The following is a 17883-nucleotide window of genomic DNA, read 5'->3' as shown; positions in this document are numbered from 1 at the left end:
CACTCTCATCACAAAATAATAATATACTCATTTGCAAAAAAAATATATTCCATAATGACTTATATCTTGTGGATTACTGTGTTGTCACATTAATTCACAAACTATAGGTGTCTGTGGTATATTTTTTGCAGATGAGTATATTACTATTTTATACTCTGCTTTTAGATAACAAAAAATCATGGAATTCCATCCGTTTAAAAAAATATTGTACACAACTCAGCATAGTGTATTACCTTTGTTGGAAAATACCCATTATAAATAATTGTACATATTCCTATTTAATACCTTAATTTTTATCACTTCCAGCTCAGTTAAGTAAAGGTGGCTCTAATCGCAGGAAAGTGGACGTATACATATGTGTAAATTAGTATAATAAAATGTATAGCCAATATAAGAGAAAATTGTTTCCGATGTATAATTGTTTCCGACTTATATTACACGTACGATACGGGTTTCGTTCTGCACCTTGGCAACACGCATTTCTTCACGTTTGCATGCATAGTTGATGCGTTTTATCAATTAGATCGATCCTCACCTGTACAAGATGTAAAACATTGGACATGTATATATGTATTGAATGGTCTAATAAAGAGATCAGTCGGGAACGGAGAAAGCGTCGACTCTTAAAAAAGAAGAAATTTCATTTATTGATCTAAACTGTGGGTATATAAAGAAATTTGATTTCGACTTGTCTCGTGTACTAATGCTAACGTTGTCGTTACGTCCGTTTGGCGAATCGAGGAATGAAAACAATATCCCTCGGTTTTATTACTTATTAATACGTATATATATATATATATATTTAAAAAGAGAAGCTTGTACAAAAATTTTTCTCTTAAATTGATAAATATATACTGTAAAAAAAAGATGCACAGAGAGAGCTGTGTTCGATGCCCATCATGATGGTGAATTTCTATTTGTCATTATAATGCAAGTAGATATGAGCAGAAATATGTTTTTACTTAATACATAATCACTTTTAGCTTAATAAATTATATACAAGGAAATATCACTAAATTAATAGCTATCTAGGTTAGTATAGTTAAATTACATTTAAAGAACAGAAACAAAAGAACGTTTCTGATCTTCTTAATCGGGAGTATAAGTAAACGATACGTTTTATATATTTAACATTATCGCCTCGAATTTTTTTCTGTTTTTCTTAAGTGCACTGCCAGGAAAAGCAAGTATTGCTTTCATCTTTTATAAAAAAATAATGAAAATATTTATTAACTCAAAAAAAGATAAACATAACAGTAAGGAATTTTAAAAATACTTTTAAAAATATAATCTATTTAATCAGAAATCAATATATATGTTAATTAGTTTCTAAAAAATAATTATTACTTTATAAACAGTGCGTAAAAAACATTCTTGGCGACAACGCGAAATGCTTCAGTCATCAGATTGAAATATCAATTTGACTCCCAAATATATTGAATACTTTGTTCGTAATTTGAGAATACTTCATTGTCTAATCGCCGAATGTAAAATTAATAAGTTAAGGAATAACACATTCATACTAGAATCCGGATGAATTTACGCAGAATTTTTTACAAAGAATATTTCATTAAAGATTATAGAATCGAATAGAGTTGCATACCGCGATAAAATATTTCAAGAGCCTAATGTATGTGTGTGTATGTGTATGTAAATAAAATCCTCGCATAATATATATTCGTATTTACGGATACGTCTCTCTTAAAACTTTCGATCAGTCTCTTCGTCATTCTCTAATGCATTCGCGAAGATTAATGAGTCGTCAACGTATTAAGATATATTCTTTCTTTTTTGATAATTTACTGATCGAGGAATATTTAACTCAGTAATCCGCAATTATTCAAGTTGTTCTTGATTATTACGTCGGTCACGGCATCAAACACAAACTGTATATTGGACGTGTCTGTTGCGCACGTAAAGTGCGTGTAGATTTGTTTCTGATCCTTCCTCTTGTTCAGATTTTCGAATTTCATCTGGATGTAAGAGGCGCACTCCTCGTAGGTGTTGGCGCCCTTATATTCCGGGAAGCAGATAGTGAGCGAGCTCCTAGAGATCTTCTCTTCAAACAGGTCTTTTTTATTCAGGAACAGTATGATCGACGTTTCGACAAACCATTTGCTATTGCAAATCGAGTCAAACAGCTTCATCGACTCTATCATGCGATTCATCTCCTCGTCCTCCGCTAATACCAGGTCATAGCCGCTCAGAGCAACGCAGAAGATGATCGCAGTGACGCCTTCAAAACAGTGTATCCATTTCTTTCTTTCAGACCGTTGACCGCCAACATCAAACATTCTATAAACAGGAAAATAATATATCTTGAATTTTTTAGATGTAATAAAATATTTTTTTATGTAAAACCATTTCGTTTTGATATATGCTTATTTATATAGTTTTATATATTAAAATAAATCTTTTGTAAAAATTTCTTATAAAACATTTAGGAATAGTTTGTTCAATGCTTGACGATTCATAATTTATTTAAAACAAATTAAATATCTTTGGATAATGGTAGGCAACGTACTTAAAATGTAAACCCTTGAAAGAAAAATGTGTCTCCACGATTCCGGTAGTTTTGACGCGCGTTCGCAGAACATCCTGCTGTGTTGGGACATAATTATGTTGCGTTATGCGGTCAAGTGCGTTAAGGTAGTACGCTGCCGAGTCATTGAGCTGGTATTCCCTGCTACGCGAGAAACAGAGTTGCAATCCCGGGTCCTGCCATAATCGCTTCATTAATAGCACTAGTTCTCCGGTCAGCTCGCCCTCCTCCGCCGCCGATGCTAGGGTGAAAAATTGTCGCGCCATATCCTACAACGCAAAACAAGGCCGATTATCTAATGTGCCAGTGGGGCACGAGAAAGTTAGCGAAGTGGAGTTAATAATGCACGTAATGTCATAAACTGATGTAAAAGATTTGTCGTCTACCATAAATTTCGTAAAGCTATTCTTTCTGAGAAATTTTGTTTAATAAAATTAAAAAGAAAGCTATATTTTCTAAACAAAAAAAGTGTATCGAAGATAATGACGACACACACTATCTTGATAAAAAAAAAAATTTGAAAATTGTCGCATTCAATTTTTCTAAAAACTTAGATGAATACTTTGATCTAGCAGAAAGATTCCCAAACTTACCGCTTTGCTAGGCTCAGCAAAGTCGATTCTAAGGTCCCCCATGGCCCTGATTATTGTCATTAGACTTTGTATCGTGTTGCTGTATACCACAGGGGTGTATTGCTCGCATTCTTCTTTATTGTAGCCAGTTTCGTGAATTATTTTCATTTGCTTTACTATCGTAGATTTTCCAGACTCCCCAGCACCTTGAATTTAGACATGCATATGTATATAACACGTAAAACAATGAGGATTTAATAAATACGTTCAACGATCATATATAATAATTATATTGAATGTATCATATTAAATATTATTATATATCATCAAACAATATCAAATGTAAATAAAATATCGACCATGTGATAGAGAAATTCTCGAGTCTTCCTTGACATAATTAAAATCGCTGTCACGCCATGCATTGTTAACGCAATTCATTTATCGTAACGACTCGCAGGCTATTTTTGAATCAATACGAGTCTATGTAAAAAACGCTCACAATCGGCACATTGCCAGATATGTAATCAATCCAATTAACCGATTAATCATCGATGTTTTTACCGACGAGTTTTGTCCGATTAACGATCAGTCCCGCCAGTCATCGCAAAATACTCGTTTTCCCCTTCCAGGAAGAGTAATGCTTTTTTTTCCTATAAGCGAGACGAAGATAATTCCGCGCGATCTTAGAGAGACGTAATCTCGTGATTCACACGCGGCCGATGATTCAAGTTTCCCGTAACGTTGCGTTCTACATCCGCGATTCCACATTGCGCGATGTCGGTCAAGAAGCTCAATATTTTTTTAACAAATTGACAATCCTAAGCAATACTGGATCTTTAGTATTACTATTGAATCAGTTACATCCGACAACATTTAACGACAACAAATAATAAATATTGAAGTAATTTCGCGTAATTTTAAATGTATTCGTAGCGTATTAGACGTATAGAAGAAAATATTTATTCTAATTTGCAAATCTAAAAACATGTTTGCAGAGAAATGAATCATTTGAATGACACATAAGTAGTAATTTTTTTGCATACATTTTTTAATTCCAGCTCTTCAATCGGAATGAATAAAATTTCTTTGAATTTATTACTTCGATCAGACACTGCACAAAAAGAACAGTTTTATTAAAGTATTTAAAAATTTAGTTGGGCACAGATCAGAAAATAATTGTGTTAAACTGTCAAAATAATTATGTAGGCTGTTCAAGCTAATTGTTAGAAAAATTCTTGAAACGTTGCCCATCATAGTTTTCTACATAATTATTTTAACAGTCCAACAAAGTTATTATTTCCGGATCTGTATCTAGTTAAATTTTTAAATATTTCAGCAAAATCGTTCTTTCCGAGTGATATTAATTTCTATAATCCTTCTATACGTGTATACGTCTAAAAGAAGGATGTATAAATGCATACAATTGATTATAAATTCTATTGTTAAAAGGACGCTCCCGTTTCGGGGAACACGTAATTTCTCATTTTTTAAACGGACTCATAAGCGGCAAAACAGCCCGGGGATTTTGGCCGACGAGAGAATGCGACCGCGATTAAAATACGGCGTATCGCAATTTCGTGGCCGTCTACGTTTTAGCCGTAGAAGGAACGTGAAATATGACACACGCACGCCGCTGCGGGAAGCGCTTCGCGAGAAAGAGGGACGCCTGTATTCGTGCGATCGAGAGCGTGTTAACCGAAAGGCATCGTGTCGCGAGACGCTAGAAAAGGAGTCTCGTCGCCTGGATTAGGCGCAATATCAACCGCTGCGTTTCAGCTCTTTCTCTTGTCCCTGGCACGCGAGTTGCTTGCTCCGTTCGACTCGTAAGACTATATGACTCCAGAGAGAGACGGGGAGGAAGTTGCTGGGGAAGCTCGGAGCTCGGTGATTCTTTTTCACAGGATTCTTTGCCCCTTGGATAAGGTGAAGGATACTCCGAGGTTCTGGAAGGAGAAAGAGGAAAATATCTCGTAAGGCAAGAAGAAAAACGAACGGATCTACCGCGGATTGGAAAAAATGTAATCTCACCAATAGATCGTCGCGGCTTCTCTTGATTACAACCGGTTGATAACAGATCTTTATAGATATATCTGAAGTTATATCTTATGATATGTTATAGCTATTTTCTTGAAAATACCAAAGTCGAAAAGAATACTTCGCAATAATTAGAGAAACGAGTAATTGGAATAAACGCTAGATAAGGACAGATCTAATAATAATTCTCTTCCTTATAGCGTTCGTGATTCAGAGAGGAAGAAAGCGAAGAGGAACAGGCGTGATTTTGCGGATCGTGGGCTACGCGGCGCCTTCGGGAGCGTTCGGCGGGTGCGTGGTGTGTCCGATACGCGATACACGCGCGATACGAGACAAGACGATATGCGAGGAGAAGGAAAGAGGGACGAACGAAGAGAGAGAGAGAGAGAGAGAATGAAGAAAAAGAAAGAGATCGGAGTATATAGGCGCGCCGTCGAAGCAGGGGATGCAAATTTACCGTCGTCTTCCGAAATCCGAGGACCGGAACCCCCGAAATCAGGTTCGGGGAACAACGACCGGCGGAAGTTCCGGCCGAAGATTTCCGTCTCGATATATTTTACGTGTTTCGCGCGTTAGATGCGCGAAGATGTTGGTACCCAAGAAATCGACGAGTACCGGGGGGGTTATCGTGACGGGCATTTACCGAGCAGCAGGAGCTTGACCTCGCCGGCGGCGCGCTCGCCATCAGCGCGGAGGTCCTTGTCGATCTTCTTGGACCGCTCGGCGGCCTCCTTCTCGCCGGTGGTGCTCACAGCGCAGCCCATCCCCGCGCCCTCGCCGGTGACAGTCTCCTCTCAGCACGACGTCGTGACGATAGTGACGGCGACCGATGTTGGATTGATAACGATTGTTGGGTGGCCGATCGAGCAATCCTCCGTCACACGCGCTAATTCAGTAGCACCATGCACACGTATTCCGTATTAGCACAGTTCCAAAGACCGCTACCAACACCGTCGCCTCCTGACACTTGTTGCACGGACGACGTCGTGTGGGAACCGCCCGCACGCGGTTGCGCTCGCATACACGGACGCGAGCGCTCGACGATCTCGGAATCACTCGCTCGCGTGCGCGACGCGCGCGCGAAGACACATATACACACACACACACACACACACACCGCGCTTACAGTACACGCGAGCGCGCGTGCTCGTACTCACGATCGCACACGCAGCTGCGCGGCCGCGTTCTCGCTGGTTTCTCGCGGCGTCGCGTTCCCGGCGCGCCGGCGTCCGCGAGGCGCGAGTACCCGCGGCGGCGGACGGGAACTCCGCACTTGATCTCAAATGGAACGAAAACGAAAACGGGACGACGGGAGAAAAGTGGGAAAGAGCCGAGAAAAAGATCCGGCGCCCAACGGAGACAACCCGACTTCAATCTGACCGTTCCGTTTCCCCGCTTCGTAACGGAACACGGTAGCGCGTACTACTTGCACTGAACGGCACAGTGGCACAGTGGTCTGAGTCGACCAGTCGACCGAGTGCAACCACCGATCACCGATGCGCTCGAGACGTTCGAGTCGTTCGAGACAGTCGAGACCGCGCCCGCGATTCGCCGTTCGTCGCCGTGTCTCGTCGCGCAGACCGTCTAGCCAATCAGAGGACGCGACACTGCTCGCACTAGATCAGTGCGCATGCGTCTTCGCATCTCGCGCATGCGCGCATCCAAGCGCAACGTTCGAAATCCGTCCCGATTGCAATCTTTTCCCTAGCGTGCGCAAGCGCGAAGATTTGAATCGCTTTTGAATTATGATTTGAATTTTGGAAATGGGATTTTTTACGATGTTTATCGCAGAAGCGTCATTGTTTTTTAATATTGGATTTATGATTTTGACGATTAAACGGAAATTTGAAAGAAAACAGCGGATGATTTTATACCTTGCTTGTTTTGTTTTGATAGAAGACGATCTCGAAAGAATCCGATAAAATCCTTGCTGAATCTTATATGAATTGTTCCATGTTTTTATTTAGATCAATTTTTATTATCATAATCTTTTTCTTTTTATTAATTTTATTCGTTCAAAATTCAAACGGGAAACTGTTATTTTATTCTAAGCGCAAGAAGTAAAAAAATATGTAGAGGAAGCAGATTATACAAAGACTATCTTATATCTCCTCTCCTATTGTCAACTATATTTAAAAAAACCTAAGTACGAAATTCCTCTTTTATCGACGTTTTAAAATGACAACAATCTAAAACGATGACGACAATTCTAAAATGTTAAAAAATCTTATACTTTACAATTTTACATATTATATATTTATTCTGGTTTTCGATTCTCTAGAGACTATCGATATTTAATCGAATTCGGCGAATATTGAAATAATATCGCTTTGTTCATTTCTCTGAATCTGAATGCACCACAGAATTAATATAACAAAAATAATAAACGCATCGAGACGTAAAAGTGAAACCCTCCCATATAAACTATTTCTATTTTTCCCTGATGAGATGTTGCAATATATAAAAGTATATTTGATCAAGACGTGCACTAGATGCAGATATACTGCATATATTCAGTAAGCAAATTGTCTGCAGTACGCCAATAAATTAATACAAATATTTAAAAAAATTCTTCATATTTCTTTTAGAGCAGATCGTCACAAATTTTTTACAAGAAAAATTCTTGTCTATTTTATATTATATCCGTTAATTAATTTTGATTTCCAATAAGATATATGCACGTATTCTGTATATGTACGTATATGTTTATCTTCTGCCTTGCCTGTGTATCATTAAAAGGGGAATACATTCATATTCATAATATTTACATTTACTGTATTAATACTCGCTTCTCATACGCGCGAGGTATCAAGAAGGTCACCCGAATATCACGCGGACTGTTTCTGAAAATTTCTCAATATTCACACGGCCTTTGCCGTGAGTGGATTCAATATGACTACAGCATTCGTGAGCAAAATCAACATAAAATTCCTCTTTCTATTCGTGAGTACTGTTATTTTTTTCAGTGTGTAAATGCAAAAAAAACCCACATTTAAACGCAACGTTTCTTTAGTTTCAATATCTATCGTATTACAGCTGGAAAGTTATATTTCTCTACTGTTACTTTCCGTGCACGCGACAGACCTAAATGAATATCTCGACGAAAAACTACGGCAATCCAAGATAGAATTCATCAAAATTCATATTCAAGAGACATCGCCGGGTAAGTCCGCATAACGAGTTTATTTTAACGACAAATATATCTTTAAAAAAAAAATAATAATAATTTACATATAAATTCGTGAAATGCTATATTTGTAAACATTGTTACATTTAACGCAAATTTTATAGTTTAAAAAAAATTGCATTTATCTTTGAAAGGTGTATAAATTATTATTAATTTTTATTTAATTGTAAATCAAAGGAAACAATGAAATATTAAAATATTAAAGATACTCTATGTAAATAATTACATTAAAAATATTATAGTAGGATTAATAAAGTAAGGTTAAACACATAATAATAATAATAATAATATTCAAAAGATAATATTCATAATAATAATCAAAAGAAGAATAGAAATAATTTAAATAAAAATTCTTTGTTTATCGAGAGATAAAATAGCAAACGTTTGGTTACAGTGCAAGAAAAATCATATAGTCTACATTGGGACAGATCATGGCGAGTACCTATAACAAGCGATCATCAGCCATTCGCGATAGATATGCTCGATGGAATATTCATTCTCGACAGCAATCGCGTGATGGCACCTTCTCTCAATTCGACTCCCTGGAATGAAACCTACGACGCGTTACGCGAAGTTTATCGGATCAAAAAGGGGACTGTCATTAAATTTGTCAAGGTACAAATCACTCTTTAACTATAATTAATCTTATCTTATAAAATATATTATGAAATTTACAATATTTTAGTCTATTAAAATTATATTTAATATTAATTTTATTTAAAATGTATTATAAAATTTAATATTAATATTGCAAAATATAATATAAATATAATGTAATATATCTTTTAAATTACATAAATATTTCTTTATGTTTTTAATATGTTTAATTTTATTTATAATCCATTGTACCACAATGTAAACGAGTTGCGCCGATTGTGATATCGTAGAGCATCATATGGAAGGACACCAGCTATCTATTAGTGTGTTACGAGCCCAGTCTATGCAATATTCACACGGCAAAATCGAATCAGCCGTTGCGATTCCGTCATACTATCGGATACAAACAAATCCCTGTAGACGCTAAATTTTTCACACAAGCCGATCAACTCTATCTGATCATCGTTAATAACGCCAACAAATTTCCCATACCATCCGTGTGAGTTTTGTGACATTATTCCTAAGAAAGAAACAGAGAGACAAATTAAATTAAATTTAAATTAATTAAATAAATAAATTTAAATTTCTTTTGTCGTGTGTCTCGTCTTGAAATATACATATATCTGAGAAGAATGTCTAGTTGGATTAATTGAAACTTTAGTTGAAAAATGAATGAATTAGAATTTCCTGGTTAAAACTACTAGAATTCTAATTGAGATAAACGGAATTTTGATTGATATAATCAGAATCTTCTGGTTCATCCAGACATTTTTCTCAATGCAATAAAAACAAATGTATCGAACTAAATATTTCTTTCTTTCAAATTTTTATTTTTCTCACGTTCAATTGAATTACAGGATCTACCGATGGAGCGACACGTACATGGACGTCGTCGACGAGGTGAGGACGACCGGCGCACTATCGGTCACCGCATTCGAGCATCGGCGATCAACGATCATCGTGTTCGCCCAGAGCTACGCCGAGAATCCGTGGATCGGTTCCGAAGTGTACGAGTTCAAGGACAATAACATCGTGAGGATACAATTACTGTCCACCTCTAGTGCATCACGTCCGACGTCGGTGCATCACTACGTCCATGGCGACTTCAACTTCATCCTGATGATAAATGATTTAGGACCGAGCGATGTGTTCTGTTGGGATGGTTGGTTTATTCGATAAAGTTGTTCCTCTTATTTCTTTTTTTTTTTTTTTAAGTAGGACTTTGTTTGGAATCTGGAATGTATTGTTCCCAGGAGGAGAATTGCTGGATTGGTTCAGTCTTCCTGACATCGAACCACATAGCCTGATAAGTATTTTTCACATGGACGGCGATACTTTCGTAATTGTAGCGCACGATGTAAGTGTAAAATTGTTCAATATTAAAATAAACTGAAAATTGAAACGTGATACGTTAATAATGCGACAAATAATTTACAGAATATTATCCAGCTATATAAATTTCACAGTACGTCCGATTGGAAAAGCGAGAATGTTAAACTTTTTAAGGATAATCAGAAAGTAGTCGATATGATGGTCTCATTGAACAAACATACGATAAATCTAACATTGGTCCTTGAAGAAAAAAACGTATACTGGGTGGAACAATGGGAGGTTGAGATGACTTTGGTACCAGTAGGTAAATAATTATTATTTTTTCATTTGTCATGAAAAAGCGATCATTTCATAAAAGAAGTACACATAATATTATTATCTCGTAATTACTTATCGTTATTTTTATACTTTTTTTTTATTATATTTTATTAGAAATGATTTTTTTAATGAAATATATATAGAAAAATATATAAAATATCCATGAAATGTTTTCAATTTTTATCTCATTAACTCTTTTACATTTATTGAGGCACATTTATATGTGTATTAAATAAACCATTTAAGTATCTTTTTCATACTGTTAAACATATCAAGCCTGACGGTTCAAAAAGATTAAAATAAAATTTCAGATAACAGTGTGAATAATACCGATGCAACAAGAAAATGCTTATCGGACTTGATCGAAACATTACAAGCGAGAATGTCAACCATAAAAGAAGCTAAGGCTTCCTGGAAGTTTCTCTTACCAGCTGCGAAGAATTTAACAATTTCAGAAGCAGTGAATTTTGACAGTTTGATCTTGCGGTCCGGCATGGTGGACAGCGCAGAGATTGTGACTGAAAAAGATATCCTGTCACCTCATCAAATTGAGAAAGCTCTGAACGAACTCGATTACAATGTCCACAATGTCGTCCAGGCAAAACAATTAAAGTCGCAAAAGATGACTGCTGATATGTTGGAAGCGTTCAAGGAAAAGATTATAGCTAACGATGTATATCTGGAAGAGTTGGAAATCGACCAAATGCAAGTGGATTTCGTGAACGACGTGGATATGCAGTCGGAGAAGATAATCCTCCTCGAAACTGAAGAGTTCGCAAATCTGTTACGTGCGAAAAATCTCATTATACATGATCTCGAAGTTGACTCTCTCTGCGGAATACCGCCCGAATGTAAATTTGATAAAAACCCTCATAGCAAAAGAAATCACAATAAAATCACAATAAATATCGCAACAAAATCATAAGTGTGAATGTTCACTTTGTCGCAGATATGGTATCGTTATATAATATCATTATACAGTTATGATAAAAGTTGCACCTGACTATAATACTGCTATATACAATCTGCTATATATAATAAATCAAGGTAATAATGTGATGTTACTGTGACTTTTTGATAATCTCACAATTCATCCGTGACTACTAAGTTTATTGTGGTGTAAATGTGTGACTTTTTTACTATGGGGAATCTGCAATGCGATATATCTTTTTGTACATATCGATTTGTATAAACAATGCTTCTACAGATTGGCTGTTAGAAAATGACGAAGGAATTGGGTCTGCCATTGCAAACAGCTCCGTCGAGTATTCAAACGATACTCTTATATTACATTCCGATTTGACAGTACCGAAATTGAAGATTAAAAGCCTGAATGGGACAATGATCGATCAGTTGATGGATGATCTGTTCATCATTAACCGCACTCAGAAAATCAATGGTTAAGTATAACAGTTCGTTGTTTTTATGTTTTTAATTATGCAAAAATCGACAAAAACAATTGATGACAGATCTTATATGTAGCTGATCACAATTTTATGGTATTTGATTTAATCGTAGGTACGGTCACGTACAAGAACTCGCTGACAGTTATGAACCTTACGGCATCAATGGTGAACGATGTTTCTGTCGATAAACTCATGACAACAACAACAAATCAGAGTTTTGATGATTTCTATGCGAAAACGTTATACATTGAAAATCTGTATGCGGAAAGAGTTAATGGGATACCTGTCGAGGAAGCTGCACGAAAGTCTCGAAAGAACGTTATTAAGGGTAATTTCTTAACTAATTTTACTTGCCAATTGTAATAGTTTACAACGAGTATGATTTTAATAATTAATTAGTGATGAAATATATATAATTAATAATACATTAGTGATGAAATATATATAATTAATAATACATTATTAATATAATAATATAATATAATACAAGAAAGATTATATATAACAATACAAATATAATACAAGAGAGATTATTTAATTTAGTAAAAAATAATCTAACAATAAGAGTATACGTTAAAATAATTACACCATTAATTAATCAATTACTTTTCTCAATCTCAAAAATTATTCTCTCTTTCACGATTAGTACTGATATCCATATAATACTATGTTCAATATTTACATATTTCCATTTTTTGAAGGTAAATTAAAGCTGACGAAACTTATCGTTACTGAAAATTTGGTGATCGACATGAATGAGTCTATGATAAAAATGCCCGACAAGTGGCTTCAGATCTACCAAAATGTCACGATACTGGGTGATCTGCATGTTCAGAATATCATGGTCGACAAAAGAGCGAAGCTCTTCCTGGAAGACAATCTAATAAACGTGACCGATATGTTCGATCGATACTGGACAAAATCTACTGATCAGACTATCACTGAAAAGATCACCTTGGAAGCCGGATTCACAATCGACAAACTCGATACTAAGTACTTGAACGGTTTCGCGGAGAGCGACTTTCTATATACCACGATGAAGGAGATACCGAGCGATTTCACTAATCTGCACTTCGAGAACTTCCACGTCGATCAATTCTTTCACGAGAACGGTCCTCACGATAATTTCTTCGAAGTTGAACCAAATTCACTAACGATCCGAGAAAAGTTGCACGTGCAGACTCTCCAAGCGAAAGACATCATTACTCTAACTTTCAATGGCATCAATGTGAACGACATCATGAATGAGACGCGTGTGAATTTCTCAGGAACCGTGAAACTTCCCGCTGCTCAAGCGCGTCGCGTCTTCGTTGATAATCTCGATGTTCGTTTTCTCAATCATCGCGAAGTCTTCTTCAAGGATGGGCTTCGTACCGACGACAATCATCGGCTGGCATTCTTGAAGGTACCAGAGTTTCACGTACAAAATTTGGAAGTGGAGAGATTGAATGGGATTGAGATGAATCAGACGCGATTGAGAGATATGATGAATTCTGAATCGATCAAAATCGTCATCGACGGTGATTTGACGGTGGAGAATCTAATGGTCGATCAAGTGGATGGGCAATCGACCGAGAGTTTCTTAAAGGAACTGTCGCAGAGCGACATCGTGATAACGTCGGAAAGGAGCATCAAGGACTTGGTTGTTCAGAACATAACGATAGAATCTCTTCGTGGACGCAACTTCAATGATTGGACCGCCAGTGTTCTTTCTAAATCAAAGGAGCAAACGATAACAGGACACTTCACTGCTGATGTTGTTACCTCCGACAACATTACAGTGGATTTTATCAACAAACGAAACGCTTCGCAACTGATGTGGGTGGACGAACCTCTGACAATCACGGGCAACGTAACGTTCACCGATCTATTCGTCGAAGGCGACGTGATTACTCCAAAGATGAACGGATGCAACGTAAGCGAGGTAAAAATAAAGATTTTTATTTTAATATCTAATTAGTCTGACTTGTATATCGATTATTGACAGTTAATTGACATTAATTATAACTTAATCATGAATTACCAATTTGTCATTTTCTCTTCATTACAATCTTTAAGTATTTCTAAAGCGAAGATAGAAAATCTAATTAAGTAGATAGAAATTAAAAGATGCCCCCCTCTTCAAAGAATTTTTAATTTATTTGTAAATCATAAAAGTCATTTATATTTACTTTAAAAATTATTAAAACGTCTTTCAAATTACATTTATTAAGCATTGTACTCAAAATTATATTTTTTAAGATTAATCTTTCAAGATTTTTCCTAAAAAAATAATCTTTATTTTTTCATCTTGTGTTGTAGTTATACGATAGCTTGTTGTACATTCCCGTAAAAAATATCGACCTCTTGGAAGTCCACGGAAATATTTCCTGGGACACGGACTCGACCAGTCCTGCCTCCATTTCTTATCTATTAAATAACGCCGTGACCAAAGATAGGGATCAAGTTATTACGGGAAAAGTGAACTTTGAAAAGGACGTTCGCGCATGGGCGGTTAGAGGTAATTACACAGACATCAGGCAAATTCAACAAATAATATCGGATGCCGTGATCGACTACGGAGAACACATTGAGATCAACGGAACAAAAATCTTCGAGGAAGACTTTGTCGCGGACAATTTGAAAGTGAACGGCGATCTGGGTATTGCCAATATCAACAACGTGAATATCCTCGAGTTCAATAATTCTGTCTTTAGGCAGAATCACGACGACATGATTGTTGGTCCGTTAACATTCCTCAAGGATATCACAATCGAGAAGCTCTACGTAAACGATACCGATCTCAACGCGTCCATCAACGCAGCGGTCCGTTCCAACGATGTTATGCCAGACAATATCTATTTCGAGGAACTCGAGGTGCTGGGTGACGTGTATTTACAAAATTTGAATAAAATTGACTTTGACAAGTTTGTAAAAGATCGTGTCACCCTTAGCGGAGATCATGAAATCTCGTGCAACGTGAAATTCAATGGTATCGTTACAGTAACAGGTAAATGATTGGCAATCAACAATTATCTGAATTAAGTTTATTTAAATTGAAATTATAATTTGATGGCACTATTTTCTTATTTCAATTTGTAATTTAAAGAATACGAATATTGATAAAAATGACAAACTTTAACAGAATTTATTGGATCTTACGATAAAATTGTATTCTTTTTGAGAAAAAACGATAAGAGCTTCCATGCAAAATTATTTAGAAAAAATTGACTGCAAAATTTAGGAAAAATTTGACATTATCTTATTTATCGTATTTTAGGCAATGCAAATATAAGGAAAATTAATGGAATTTATCCATCTAATTTTGTTCTCAATGATGTTGACAAGGTGCAAATAATAGATGGCATAAAGACTTTCAAAGAGGACTTGATAGTCGATGGAGACGTTGTTGCGCCACGAATTAATAATGTCAATATAATGGAAAAATATAACGACGGTGTACAAAATATTGATGGAAATGTCGACATCTTTGGTGACCTTGTTAGTACAATATTGAAAGAATCCCGACAAATTTTATTACATTGCAAGAAAATTTTGTTAAGCACAGATTCTTCTTATATAATCTAAATAAAAATTTAAAAGATTTCAAATTAGGAGATTAAAATCAACTTAAACCGTTGCAATTTGACGCAAATACTTACAAAATATTCAAGCTAAATTAATATTTAAGAATTAAAGCGTTAACATTTTCGTTCAATAAAATAATGTTTATATACGTATACATATAAAAAAAAATTATTCCTTAAAAATTTGTATTGTATTCGTAACTTATGTATGGCTCTCATTTCTTCAATTATCTCTTCTACCAGATTTTCAAGGCGGATGTTCGGATTAAAAACATAAGTACTTCTGGTTTAGTGAACGGCGTGAATCTGCATTCTGTCGTCAACAATTTCAAAGGAAAGATACACGAAACTATTAAGGACTTGGAGAAACGTTGGAAAATAATCGAACAGAATATCGAATACAGCTCGCAAATATCCAAAACCTTGCGCAACGTCTTTTTCTATCTAGAGGAGGAAGAGGATTTGGAGATACCTGGATCCAATGTCAGTAAGATCGATGTAGTGTATTTTGACGAGAACACAGTTAGGTTGAATATGTATAGGGAGCAGCCTGGAAGATTTTGTGGGCTACTTGACAATTGTTCGTGTATGTATCAGTCTGTGATTGATCTCATTAAGTTCAGTGATACGGGCAGAACTATACGAGAGTGGCAAGTGAACACCGGGGAGATCGTGAAAAATTTTCACGACTCAGGCGAGATGTTCGGTGTGAATGTAATGACGAATGCTGTCTCAAGCAGCAAGGAATGTACCTCGACGGAAACCAAACCAGAATATACTACGATTTCCTTGATGATGATAGAAAATTTTAAAATGAATCACGAAGAAGTTTTTCATAAAATAGAAGGATACTTAAAGGACGCCAAGATTTTTAAGCACGATGGTATTCGCAGCACAATTAGAAAATCTGTCATTAAAATTATAATAAAATGTTAACGAAACTTAAAAAAATTAATGTAATATTTAATTTGCAGGTGATGTATATATAGTTCTGGCGATATACTATGATAAAGTACGCGCAACACATCGCACAAATTCCTTGCTTTATAGAGTGCATTCGGTGAGAAACGCAACGTTAGTCCAGGAAATTCCTACGGATGGTGCTTGGTCCATTCAAATTTTCAATATCGATCACGAAGTATTTCTTCTCATCGGCTGTTACGGCGAGTCCTTGAAATCTTTATTATACAGATTCGATCCAACAACACAAAAGGTATAAATTAATTGCTTAAATAATTGTAATTAAGATAAAAAAAAAACGATTGATGTTACATTTTGTAAAATATAAAAATTAGAACTTATACTATCCTATATAAATATAAAAACATAGCATAATATAAAAATTATATATAAAAAAATGTAAAAATTAAAATAATTTAAAATTTATACAAAAATTAATTTAATTTTCCTTTATGTAAAAACTTCTTTATTTTTTCAAATGTAGTTTGAACAGCTGAGAACATTCACAAGCAGAAGTCGTTACGTAAAAAGTTTGTCACAAGAAAAAGATTATTTCGTTCTACTGGACAATCCTGATATAAACGCAATGAACATTTACAAATACGACCCTGAGTTTCGAAATTTTTATAATTATCAAAGCATTTTTCATTCCCATCAGATTAACGGAATTGAGTACTTCTACACCGATGGTATGATTATTGAAATGATAAATTAATGTAATTAAAAGGCGCACATACATATATCATTTCTACGCAATTTATTACAATTATTATGATTGAGATTTTATTATGATTTTATTATGATTTATTTATTATAATGTATAATCATTATTTTCTCTTGCAGAGTATGGCAACAGTGATGTGTTTGTGATTGTGACGACCCAGAGTGGACAGTTTTATATTTATGAATATATGTTTGCCGGGGTAAATTTACTATAAATAAAACGAATAAACCGTTTCCATCTCGATTACTTTTCTCTGCTCGTCTCTTTCTTTCTTTCTTTCTCTCATTATCGAATTTCTTATGAAATGCAACGACATAAAATAATTCTAAGATTAAATAACATATAATCACAATTATTTTCAGAAATTCCAAATGAAAATGCAACACTCCGTGAATGGCTTACGAACGATGATGCCATTCTACCATATGAACAATCATTATATTTTGGCTGGCACAGATGACGACAACATAATTTTCCGCATTGTAAAACAGGGTCCACATTAACGCGACGAATTTAAAGATCGGCATAAAAGTGAATTTTGTATATATCTATGCGTATATTGATAAGTATTTATTTAAATCGATATAGAAATCCCATATAGCACACTCCTAGTAAACGGAATGGATTGAAATGGATTGAAATGGA

General features: G+C 35.4%; 2 protein-coding genes across 2 annotated transcripts; one reads left to right on the top strand and one right to left on the bottom strand.

Annotated features, from left to right (window-relative positions):
* Positions 1-1379: 1379 nt before the first annotated feature.
* On the bottom strand, positions 1380-5912 carry Galphai (G protein alpha i subunit). The gene is made up of 4 exons (XM_018448776.1): positions 5792-5912; positions 3136-3320; positions 2525-2811; positions 1380-2295 (listed from the first exon to the last, which is right to left on the bottom strand). Exons 1-4 carry the CDS (start codon positions 5910-5912, stop codon positions 1818-1820), a joined length of 1071 nt encoding a protein of 356 aa, XP_018304278.1. The 3' UTR covers positions 1380-1817.
* Positions 5913-8040: 2128 nt separating this feature from the next.
* Positions 8041-17825, top strand: LOC108723212 (female sterile (1) M3). Its single transcript, XM_018448773.1, has 18 exons — positions 8041-8091; positions 8185-8311; positions 8730-8950; positions 9223-9431; positions 9790-10094; positions 10186-10289; positions 10370-10568; positions 10894-11433; positions 11790-11981; positions 12101-12316; positions 12690-13912; positions 14290-14977; positions 15248-15468; positions 15798-16437; positions 16529-16767; positions 16999-17203; positions 17358-17437; positions 17601-17825. The coding sequence occupies exons 1-18, from the start codon at positions 8041-8043 to the stop codon at positions 17739-17741; spliced, it is 5601 nt and encodes a 1866-aa protein (XP_018304275.1). The 3' UTR covers positions 17742-17825.
* The last annotated feature ends 58 nt before the right edge of the window (positions 17826-17883 follow it).

Source organism: Mycetomoellerius zeteki, unplaced genomic scaffold, assembly GCF_001594055.1.
Source record: "Mycetomoellerius zeteki isolate Tzet28-1 unplaced genomic scaffold, Tzet1.0 scaffold228, whole genome shotgun sequence".
Taxonomy (NCBI): Eukaryota; Metazoa; Arthropoda; class Insecta; order Hymenoptera; family Formicidae; genus Mycetomoellerius; species Mycetomoellerius zeteki.
Note: the sequence above shows the minus strand (reverse complement) of the source record. Positions and strands in the feature narration are given on the sequence as shown.